The following is an 11319-nucleotide window of genomic DNA, read 5'->3' as shown; positions in this document are numbered from 1 at the left end:
CCCCGGCGCGGAGCGGAGCCGCCGCCTGCCCCGCGCTCGCCCCAGCGACCCCCGCGCGGAGCATCGCGCCCCTCGAGCAGGGGGAACTGGGGCTGCTGGCGAGACCCGCACACCTGCGGGACGGGGCTGGCCTCGGCGGCTTGTTTCCCTAGAGGTGCCCCCGAAACGTGGCTTCTTCCATCTTCTCTAGTGACTGGGGGAGGGAGGAGGGGATCACCTAAGTCATGTTAGTTGGTTGATTTTTTTTTTTTTTAATTTTTTTAAGCTCTTCCTTCTTCATGTTGGAAGGGGGGAGAGAGAGAGATCCCTGCTTGGGGTCCAGTATTGGAGAGGGGACGGGATAATAACTGTGGCACCATGTCCAGCGGACCTCGGGGCACCCGCCGTGTTGGTGTTGCACAGTCGCTTTAGCTTTGACTTTCGATCTCTTGGTGGGGAGCTGTAAAGGGCAGGTTTAACAGAAACTATGTCCTAATTCTCACCTTGCACAGCTCCTGTGCAATGAAGGCAAAACTGGGAGGGACGTTACACAAGGAATGTAAGCATGAGCAGGATTTGGCTCTGAATAACCTCAGCATCACTGAAGAATTAGCAACAGAAAGAGAGCAGTTGCAGTACACACATGGGTAGTTCATCCACCCTGGAGAAAGGATGTGAGATGACAGTGTTTAAAGAGGAAATTCTGTCTGGCCCACCATTAATGTGGAAATAGTTGAAAACATTTGTTTTTTAATTGCGTGAGCTGAGACCTGCAGAATCCAAAGCTGTTAAGTAGGGCACAAGGCTTGTTTCATCTTACGTTACCTAGGCTATCAGATCTGATATTACCGTGACAGGTAGGTGGTATTGTAGTAGTAGTATCAATAATAACAATAAGATCCCTTGGTTCAGCCTTTCTTACTGATCTGTGGAAAGTGTGTATATGCTGTAGTTTACTGACTGCTTGTCTTGTACATACAGATGTTGTTATTTCTAAGGAAAACTTGCCTGAAGGGACTTGACTCATTTTTTTTCAAGATGAACATTTGCTTAGTGACTATGTATATTACCTCTTCTGAAATATGTGAGGCTTGCATAATATCTGTCAACAAATGAAGAAATCAAAGGAGTCGGCTGACCACTTTTAATACTTTTGTAATATTTGGGTCCAAACAGCATACCAAATTGCAAACCAGATTTGCTTACAAAAATATTGCTTTTTAATGGTTAGGTGCACTGCCTTTATGTAGAGTGTACATAAAACCTTTGGTGAAGCATGCAGGAGAAGTAGATATTTGTCTTTGTTCTGTTCTGCACGTGACTCGACGTACCTCAGATTCTTCTGTAAAGACAGTTTTATCATAATTTTATTACAATAAACGCAGTGGCCAAAATATTCTGGGAATGGCATTTGGTTATTGAAAGACCAGATCTATATTTTAGGATATCACTTTGAAAGTAGAAAAGAGGTGAAATTCTGAATTCCTTATTTAGGGTTCCCCACCCCCCAGGGTGGATTGTATCATTCTTTCAACTGATAGCAACATTTGTTACTAGAGCTGTGGGAAGGCTTTGGCAACCTGCAGTGATCTGCACTTCCCACCTCTGTTGCACACCTGTGCATATGATCTGCTGTCCACTAGCTTCAGACAGAGGGTCGTGTATGCTGGCCTTATTCTGAATGATGCTGTACAGCCACAACTTAGAGGTGGACAGGATCAGACCTCTTTTATTTGCAGCCTTTTGAAATTTTCTTCACCTGTCACTGCAACTGCCATAAGCACTTAATTTTGAACCCTATAATGGTAGTTCCTTGAGTACACAGAGGGATAGTTCAGCCACAAAGAATTTGCCACAGAGATCTAACCTTCATTTGCTGCAGAGTCCCATTCATTTTGGTTTTAATGAGAAATGCACATGGGATCAGGGATCGATCCTTGTAGGACCTGGCCCTTACCAGCAGTTGCACAAGATGCTTGGAGTGCTTGTGGGGTTCCTATATACCTTCATTTTCTTCCATTGATTTTTACACTCCTGCAGAAGCATTCTTCAAGGCTTGGGCCCCAAACATGAACCAGAGCAGTCTAGACAGACGCTAAATGCCCTATATTGAATCATAGACAGACAAGGTTCTTTGGGTAAATGTGGTATCTTTTTATTAGACCAGCTAAATAGTTGGAAAAATTGTTCTTTGCAAGCTTTCAGGCACAAACACAGAAAGTATATTGAATCATAACTTTCATAGCATTCCCAGTAAGGTTTTACCTCTAGGTGCCTGCCAAACGAGAGTTGATCTTCCCACCTCTGCATATAAACTGTTGGTGGACCAATATTTGGATCCATGACTCTGTGGTCCTTTAGCTACAAAGACCTGTAATTTGAGGCACATGGTCACTATAATCCCTTTTGGCAATTGACTAAATGGGTAAATCTAAGTCTAAATCTGGTGTTTTGGATGCTTGAATGTCACCCAAACATTGAGTAGTCAAGTAGTGCAATTATCTTCAAAAGGAAATTCAAGTATGCTGTGTGAGGTGTATGTATTTTAAAAGCGTACTTGAGTTCTGCACTTGTCCAGAGCTATACTTAAAGGCACAGCAGTGAATACACAGCATTGTTCCAACATGCATTGTTCAAAACATGTTTTCCAAGCAGTTGCACAGCACAGAGGAAATGATTTTAAGCCTTATTGAAGTAACAGGAAAGACTCCCATTGATTTCAGCAGGCTTTGGATCATATTTGATAAGTACAAACATTATGTACTTTCCATGCTGCTCCCTTGATAACTTCCTAATAATAGTTATGTTCCCAGTTAAAGGAAGTAGGTCACAGCATTGTTTAGCATGTTTTACAAAATGGTAAAGGAGGCTGTCGCTTATGAAAGCTTAATGAGTTAGTTTCTAAGATGATATCCTGTCCTGCCTTCAGCCTGACTTCATGACTAACTACCTCCCATGACTATGAAGTGAAAGGCAAAGCACATGTTTGTTGTCATCTGTGGCTGTGTAATACCACTGCTTCCCTGAAGCATGGTAGAGGATATATGCCATGTTGCAGTCTGTGAGCGGGTGTTTAAGCCTGTCATTTCCCACATGGATATAACATCATTAAATGCTGCTGTTCCCTTCAAAGTTTAAACAGCATTTCTTGTTCTAATGTGGGTTTTAGTATATGAATTCTGTGAAAAACTACAGCTTTTCTGAAAAGGTACTGTTTATTCTTTGTTTTAATTAGGGTGACATATCTCAAGTTATTCAGACTCCTACACAATCTACTTATTAAGATGCTGCTCTGAGGAAATCGGCTACAGCTTTTCCTCTGGAAAGAATGAAGTGTGGGAGCAGGACTGTATATTTCTATGCTGCTAATTCATGTTCAGAGAAAGATAATGTTCCAGACTATAGGAGAGAAAAATATCTGTATGAAGACCTCCACAGGTGGTCAGAGTCCACATATCTTACAGCAGATATAAAAACCTACTTTATCTCTTGCCCCAAATCATAGTTAGGGCAGTTTTGTGCAGGGAATTTCAGTGCTATTAGGGAGGCTGGCATCCTTCCTGCTTTCTCCTTTGACTGTATACAATTGCCATGTAATATATGCATTTGTAATGTAATAAATATACAAAATGGGACTGTAATAAATTAAACCCCTCTTCTGAGGGGGGTATGTTACAGTCCATGGGCTGCAGTAGCTTCTGTGCTTCACATGTAGAAAGGGATGTTTTTGGCCACAAGAGGTATGAAACTGCAAATCCTCATGCCAAGTCCTCTCTAAGATAGTCCACATGCCTATTCCTGTATCTCTCATCAGTTTGGCTGAATTTCTGTCTTAGCCCAACCTAGAGTAATGATTCTCTACCAAGGGTACTGCAGGGTGCCATGCAATGTTAGCACTGTTAGGTGTGCAAGCATGATTCACAAGATAGACCCAGAAATTTCAAATGGGAATCCATAGTGTTAAAAACATTCAGACATGGTCGTGATCTTTCTGAATTGACTACAACAGAAGAATGGCTGTTATATCTGCACTCAAAAAATTAAATGAGTGGAAGCTAAGAGTTGACACTTTCTTAGAGAGGTCTATAAAAGGGTGCCTTGAATTTGAAATGGTTGGGAGCAAGGGTACACCACCAAATATTTTAAACATGTTCTCCTGCCCCATCCTTCTTCCCCTTTCTCCTACTTCCCAACACCCTTGGAAGAACCACTGTGCACTCTGGGAGTCTAACTTAGGGTGCTGCAGAAGAGCGGTGCTCCATTGTTTTCAGCACATAGCATTAAGATACCCTGCTGAGACTGCAATGTAAAATTTTGAGATCAGCCAATAGCAGGCTGCTGCTGGAGATGTGGAAGACATGGATCTCTGTAAGACTTGGCTATAATATGTTAATAAAGCTTTGGTCATATAAAAAAAAGTCTGCTGTGTCTGTTTTACCTATCCTGTTCCCTGCTGTTGCCTACAGAACAATCCTTCTACCAAAGAAAGGCATCTTAATGGAATTAGTTGGGTCTTCTCTTCCATGCAGTTCTTTTACATTCCACAAGGTATCCTGTCTGGTAACTCTTCCTGCTATGATTCAAAGCTGGAGAATGTTTCAAGCTTGCATGTGTGTGTTTGTATAAGTATAATGAATCAGCAGGTCTGCAATGAGGAGGGGTGAGAAAATGAGCTCTTTTTTTTTTTTTTTTTCCGCTCTGACTTGCTTTTGTACTGTACCATCACTAAGGTTGGAGATCAGGTTTCCCAAGATAAACCTGCTCCTTGGGCAATAATTTTGGAGCATGTCCTTTTAAGAAAGTCATCAGAAGAAAATAGATACACACTGAAATAAATGTAGTTCTTTGGCCACTCTGAAGATGAGCTTCAGAATATTTTTTTTCCTGCTTACTGTCACTGTCAGGGATACCTTTAATTCAATTTAATTAAAAAAGCATTATAAAACAGTTGTCATGAGAGTCTTTTAATCTTCTGTAATTTTTCTTTTATTTGTAGGTGTGGAAGAAAATGTCAGTCAGCATGCATGAGAATCGTAAATCTAGGGCCAGCACTGGCTCCATAAATATATACTTATTCCACAAGTCGTCATATGCTGATAGTGTCCTTACTCACCTGAACCTTCTGCGCCAACAGCGTCTCTTTACTGATGTGCTGCTTCATGCTGGGAACAGGTCATTCCCATGCCACAGAGCTGTTCTAGCTGCTTGCAGTCGTTACTTTGAAGCAATGTTCAGTGGAGGACTTAAAGAGAGCCAGGCTAGTGAAGTCAATTTCCATAATTCTATTCACCCAGAAGTCTTAGAGCTTCTGCTGGACTATGCATACTCCTCCAGAGTTATCATCAATGAAGAGAATGCAGAGTCCCTGCTGGAGGCTGGAGACATGTTAGAATTCCAGGATATCCGAGATGCTTGTGCAGAGTTTTTGGAGAAGAACCTTCACCCTACCAATTGCCTTGGCATGCTGCTGCTGTCCGATGCTCACCAGTGCACCAAACTTTATGAGCTCTCTTGGAGGATGTGCCTTAATAACTTTCAAACCATCAGTAAAAGTGAAGATTTTCTCCAGCTGCCAAAAGACATGGTTGTGCAGCTCCTATCCAGTGAAGAACTAGAAACTGAAGATGAAAGACTAGTGTATGAGTCGGCTATGAACTGGGTTAACTATGACCTGAATAAACGCCACTGTTATCTACCTGAACTGTTGCAGACTGTGAGACTGGCTCTCTTGCCAGCCATATACCTCATGGAGAATGTAGCCATGGAAGAACTTATCACAAAGCAAAGGAAAAGCAAAGAGTTAGTAGAAGAATCTATAAGATGCAAGCTAAAGATCTTGCAGAATGATGGCGTGGTTACCAGTCTGTGTGCCAGACCTCGTAAAACTGGCCATTCACTCTTTCTTCTGGGCGGCCAGACCTTTATGTGTGACAAGCTATATCTGGTGGACCAAAAGGCAAAGGAGATTATTCCAAAGGCTGACATTCCAAGTCCACGGAAGGAGTTCAGTGCTTGCGCTATCGGCTGCAAAGTGTATATCACTGGGGGCCGGGGATCAGAAAATGGAGTCTCTAAAGATGTGTGGGTATATGATACTCTTCATGAGGAGTGGTCCAAGGCTGCTCCCATGCTGGTAGCTAGATTTGGCCATGGTTCTGCTGAACTCAAACATTGTTTATATGTTGTTGGAGGACATACGGCAGCAACTGGTTGCCTTCCTGCTTCCCCCTCAGTATCCTTAAAGCAAGTAGAGCAGTATGACCCTGCGACCAACAAATGGACAATGGTTGCTCCACTTCGAGAAGGAGTAAGCAATGCAGCTGTAGTCAGTGCAAAACTTAAGCTTTTTGCTTTTGGTGGTACTAGCGTGAGCCATGACAAGCTGCCCAAAGTTCAATGTTATGATCAGTGTGAAAACAGATGGACAGTGCCAGCCACCTGCCCCCAGCCCTGGCGCTATACAGCTGCAGCTGTTTTGGGCAACCAGATTTTTATTATGGGTGGAGATACTGAATTCTCTGCATGCTCAGCTTATAAATTCAACAGTGAAACATACCAGTGGACCAAGGTGGGAGATGTGACAGCTAAGAGAATGAGCTGCCATGCAGTAGCATCTGGAAACAAATTGTATGTTGTTGGAGGCTACTTCGGGATTCAAAGATGCAAAACTTTAGACTGCTATGATCCCACACTAGATGTGTGGAACAGCATAACCACTGTGCCCTATTCATTGATTCCCACAGCATTTGTCAGCACATGGAAACATCTCCCCTCCTAATTATGTGTATGCTGCAAGTAAAGATGAGCAGGTAAGAAATGATAGTATCTGAATACACCTATGATAAAACTTAGTGCATAGCTTCACCTGTAATGCTAAAAGGAGGGTAAGTGCCATTACTCCTGTTTTGTAGTTGGGGCAACTATGGTATTCAAATATGGGATGTCTGTTCCAAAGTCATATTCAAGTTTGTGATGAAATCAAGAATGGAACTTGCATCTTTGACTCTCAGTACCAAGTTCTCTCCACTGGATCACCTTGCCTCACAGTTTAGATGTTGAACATGTTATTTCCATGAGGTCTGATGCTAATTGGAAAATATAGTTTAATAATTCACATCTTAATTATTAATAGGGATAGGTCATATTTTCCTGATTTTACACACGGCTGGCCAGTCCACATGAGTATCCAAATATCCACTTTTGATCCTTTGCTCATGACCTGAAGAAGCACTGGTGTTTATTAAAGGATGGTGATTTTTAAGAAGTTGCAACTGCTTTATTACCAATGTATATGCAAGGACTAAATTCACCTACCTGAAACACCTTTTGAAGTCAGTGACGTAAACCTGCTTAAAGCAAGATAGCATCTGGTCTGTTAGGTCTGGCTTACATGTTTTCTTTTCAGATTAAAGTTAGTTATACATCTGACTAGAGGTAGTGCCAATAAGGTTAATGCTGCTGTCTGAAATAATTGCTTGGCTCAAACTGTTCTAGTTATGCATGTTGGTTTGAGCTCACACCAAATAGGACTTCAATACAGATCTTCTCATAACCAAGTGTAAATTTGGCCTACATTGTTTGATAGTTTTATGGCTTTGTCTTTTTATCTTTAGAAAAACCATTAAAATACCTGAGTAGCTAGAAGCATTAATGTCTCTGTTTTGAGTAAGTTTTGTAGTGCTGGCCTCTTAACTAGTATTGAAATCTGGCTTAAACTAAGGATGGCAAAATTTGGCACCTGCAAAAGAGCAGCTCTGAGCTGCAATCTAGTAGGAAGTGTAATGGTGTCATATTTTTAATTATATATCTTTTAAGTAATAAGTTGAATAACCACCTGTGGCATTTCTAACTTTCTGTCTGTCCCCTGTGAATACAGGGTTCTGGATTCTATCTGACATTAGCAAACACTCTTAACTAGCCATATCCTGGGTGTTAGAGATTAAGTGCATATTCCCAACAACTCAAAAACAGAGCAAATAGAAGGTTAGGCTTTTTAGAGACAACTTCCTTGCTAGATGGAAAACTGAACAAGTCATCAAATCCAGACCATTCAGCAAGTTTCTATTATTACTTATTTCAGCTGTTATCAGAACAGTTGTAACAAATGCCCGGGCTCAGATCTGTGCCAAGAAAAATATTGACTTATTCTTCTAAGATTGATTTAATTGTTCTAAAGCTTACAGCATACAAGACAAAGAGCAGTTTATTCCAAAAAATAGCATTCTGCAGTATAATGGCACCAAACTCTTCCATTTGCTTTGCAATATTCTGTTAGAGGTCATTAATTTGGCTTTATTAACATGGAAGATAACTGGAGGAATGCAGCCATAAACTGAAATCCCTCTAGTGTTGCATGAGCATCCAGCCAGTAGATTTTTACTGACTCCTGCTGTTCTGTCAGTGGGTGGGAGGGACAGAAAGGAAATTACTTCTGATTACCCTCTGTTTTCATGGTGCTGTGTGGCCCCAGCCTGACAGCTCTTAGGAAGATTTTAGTCTGCTTTGTTTTTTTCTCAAGCTTGGGGTGCTGAGTTGTACTTTTTCAAGAGTAGTCTACATTTTTTTTTTTTTTAAGCTTCATCTCATGACAGGAAACACTATATTTTGGCTTCAATGTCTATATATATATGCCAGGGGAAAAATGGCACACTAGTCTGAAGAAAGTCTACAAGATGCTAATCAGCAGTAAGGAACTACAACAAAAAAGTTGGAAATAATGATGCAGGTCTGTCTTACACTCACAAGAGCAAAGAGGTTTCAAGCCAAGACTGAAGTGTTTCCTGTGAGAGTGCTCTGCTGTTTTTTAAGGCGTTGCAGCACTGATGATATATGGCCATGTGCTGCTCTTGTATTTGTATGTGTACATTCAGATTAACTTTACTGGAGTTTTTTTGTATTTGCTTTTGACAACAGAACATGTCCTCTAAATCACAGCAGTGCTAACAAAAGCCATTACTAATAATGAGTCTGAGTCTGACTGGCTTCAGAATGAAATACAAAAGTGAAATCTCATCATCTAAGGTCTATCATTCACATGGAATTATCAATTGTTTAGAAGTCCATTGTGGATTTGGTGAGGCACAATGTGTTGTCATGTGTAAAGAAGGCAAGCTGATGTATATTTAAAAAAAATTGCTATAATGAAAAGCACAACTTTTTTTTTTTAAGAAGTAGATCGATATGTTCACTTTCTACACTATGAGTGAATTCAATTTAGAGTTCTCCGTGGTGAACAACAGAGAGCATTGGTGGGAGATTACCTTTTCCTCTCACCTCGGGCTCACTTTTACTCATCTCTGATCTGGTTTGATTTGGCCCATGATTAAAACAAACCAGTTGTGCTCACTATTCTATGAGGTTGTTCCATAAGACAGAAATTTCATGCAGTGGTGGGGTTTTTTTCTTTGTGTTTTGGGGTTTTTTGTTTTTTGATTTTTGAGCTCAAGTCTATTGCACTGTTTTTTTCTGTGCTTAAAAAAATTGTTTCAAAATCCAGCAAAAAGACTGATTTGGCCCAAACAGCTTAACTTTTTGAAAATTAAATGGACTATATGTACATAAAACTACTCTGTGAATAGTTTCTATTGGAGTCACTGAGTAAAAAGTAGGGCTATATGAATAAGGGAGGCAGAATCTGATCCTAAGGAATTGTGTGGGTGGCTTATTTACTATCAGTAGCTGGTGATTATACAGACGCACCAAATTCCATCAGCAGAGTCTCTGTATCTTGAGCCTGGCTCTTTGTTTTTCTTTGACATCTACCAAAATCCTTATGGTGTAATTATCTCAACAAAAGCCTTTAAGCCTTTCCTTCCCCACTCCCCCTCTCTGTTTTTAGTTTACTCCGTTATTTGGAGAAGAAAACTGGAACCTCGGCTGTGGAGAAATGGTTTTTATGAAGAAAAATTGTTCAGTATCTCTTGAGTTTGAAGAAAATCATCTGCACCTTTGTAAATTATCTGACGTATACATGAAGGAATAAGAGGAAAAAATGTCCACTGCATCAGCACATGGTATAAATAAGAATGAATGAACCTGTGATCTGGTCCCTATGCTAGCAATTGTGGATAAATGCCAATGTTAATCAGTGATTTAAAGAAAAAAAAGAACTTTTCATAACTGTGCAACACACAACTCTCAATTTCCATGGACTCCACTGTTTGTGCGTGAAGTTTTGAAATGGTTGTCACCTCTCTTTGTGACAGTTTGAAGTGTCAGCACCAGCTGCAGGCCAGGTCTGAAACAGTGAGATGTCGCTGTGTATGAAGATAAAGCTGTATTGCTGCAGAATTCTGCTATAGGAATGAGCTTGTTTATAGGCAGTGCCTGAAGCATCCATTAGATTAGTTTATTGTATTGTCCTATCTGCAGTTAGTGACCTTTTATCTGATAAGGAACAGCACAATCTGTGTGTGTGTGTGTGTGTGTGTGAACTTTTGCAGCAGTGGGGAACAAGCGATGAAAACCCCAAATTATTTGTAATTTCCCCCCTTCCTTCCCTGTATTTATCAGTGACTTTACTGTTCCATTCCTGTTATGTTACTTGTTGTAGATGTAGCTATTTATTGTTCAGTGCTTGCATGCTGAAACAATGCCTGCAGTTTGTCTTCATGTTGTAAGGGCTTCTGTGAATAGTTGTACGTTTTGCACATTTTGTGATCTCTGACTTGCTCTGCTGCACAAAAAAAGAAACTGTTGAGTAACAGTTGGAGGTTAGGGGTAGGGCAGGGGGGAGGGGATGGCTTCCTCAGTCGGAAATGGAAGGATTACAAGGCAGGATCTTAAATTACACGCATAGTAAAGGAAGAAGCCATGGAGGTCACTTTCTCAGGCCACCGACTCCCCAGGTTACATGTGGTGTGTCTTGTAGATAGTGTCCCTGCTACATTTCATTTGCCTAGTCATGTCTTTGAATTTCTAATCTGGAATAGCCAAAATCTTTTACAGCTTTCTTTTTTGTGCAGCCTCCTGATTAAATAGAAAATACTGTGGATTAGTTTCTGTATATGGAGCCCCCAGTAAAGGCATTGTCCAAAGTTATTTATTTATTTATTTATTGGTTGAAACTATGGAATGTTTACCATGGCCACATATACCTGAAGGAGTGGAGTCTTACTGATTCAAGGACATAAAGAAATAACCAAGATAGATTAGTACTATTAAAAAAACCCCAAAACATTGCACTGATTAGGTTGGTTCATCTCTGTGGTTTGAAGTACATAGCATGCTGCATGCTTTCAGAGGTCTAAAGGGTGTAGTAAAATTATTCATTTTGATATTTTCATCACCTGAATATGTTCTGAAGTAACCCTCAAGCTGCTGTACCTTTCTTTTTCTTTT

At 40.6% G+C, this 11319-nt stretch overlaps 1 protein-coding gene across 1 annotated transcript; it reads left to right on the top strand.

The window, feature by feature from the left end:
* Positions 1-249: 249 nt before the first annotated feature.
* On the top strand, positions 250-11019 carry ENC1 (ectodermal-neural cortex 1). Its single transcript, XM_019517688.1, has 3 exons — positions 250-2117; positions 4976-6788; positions 9818-11019. Exon 2 carries the CDS (start codon positions 4988-4990, stop codon positions 6755-6757), a length of 1770 nt encoding a protein of 589 aa, XP_019373233.1. The 5' UTR covers positions 250-2117; positions 4976-4987; the 3' UTR covers positions 6758-6788; positions 9818-11019.
* Positions 11020-11319: the final 300 nt, after the last annotated feature.

The sequence above is a fragment of the Gavialis gangeticus genome, unplaced genomic scaffold (assembly GCF_001723915.1).
Source record: "Gavialis gangeticus isolate Ggan-Ray unplaced genomic scaffold, GavGan_comp1, whole genome shotgun sequence".
NCBI classification, from domain to species: Eukaryota; Metazoa; Chordata; order Crocodylia; family Gavialidae; genus Gavialis; species Gavialis gangeticus.
The sequence above is the reverse complement of the archived record's forward strand: the minus strand, read 5'-3'. Positions and strand labels throughout refer to the sequence as shown.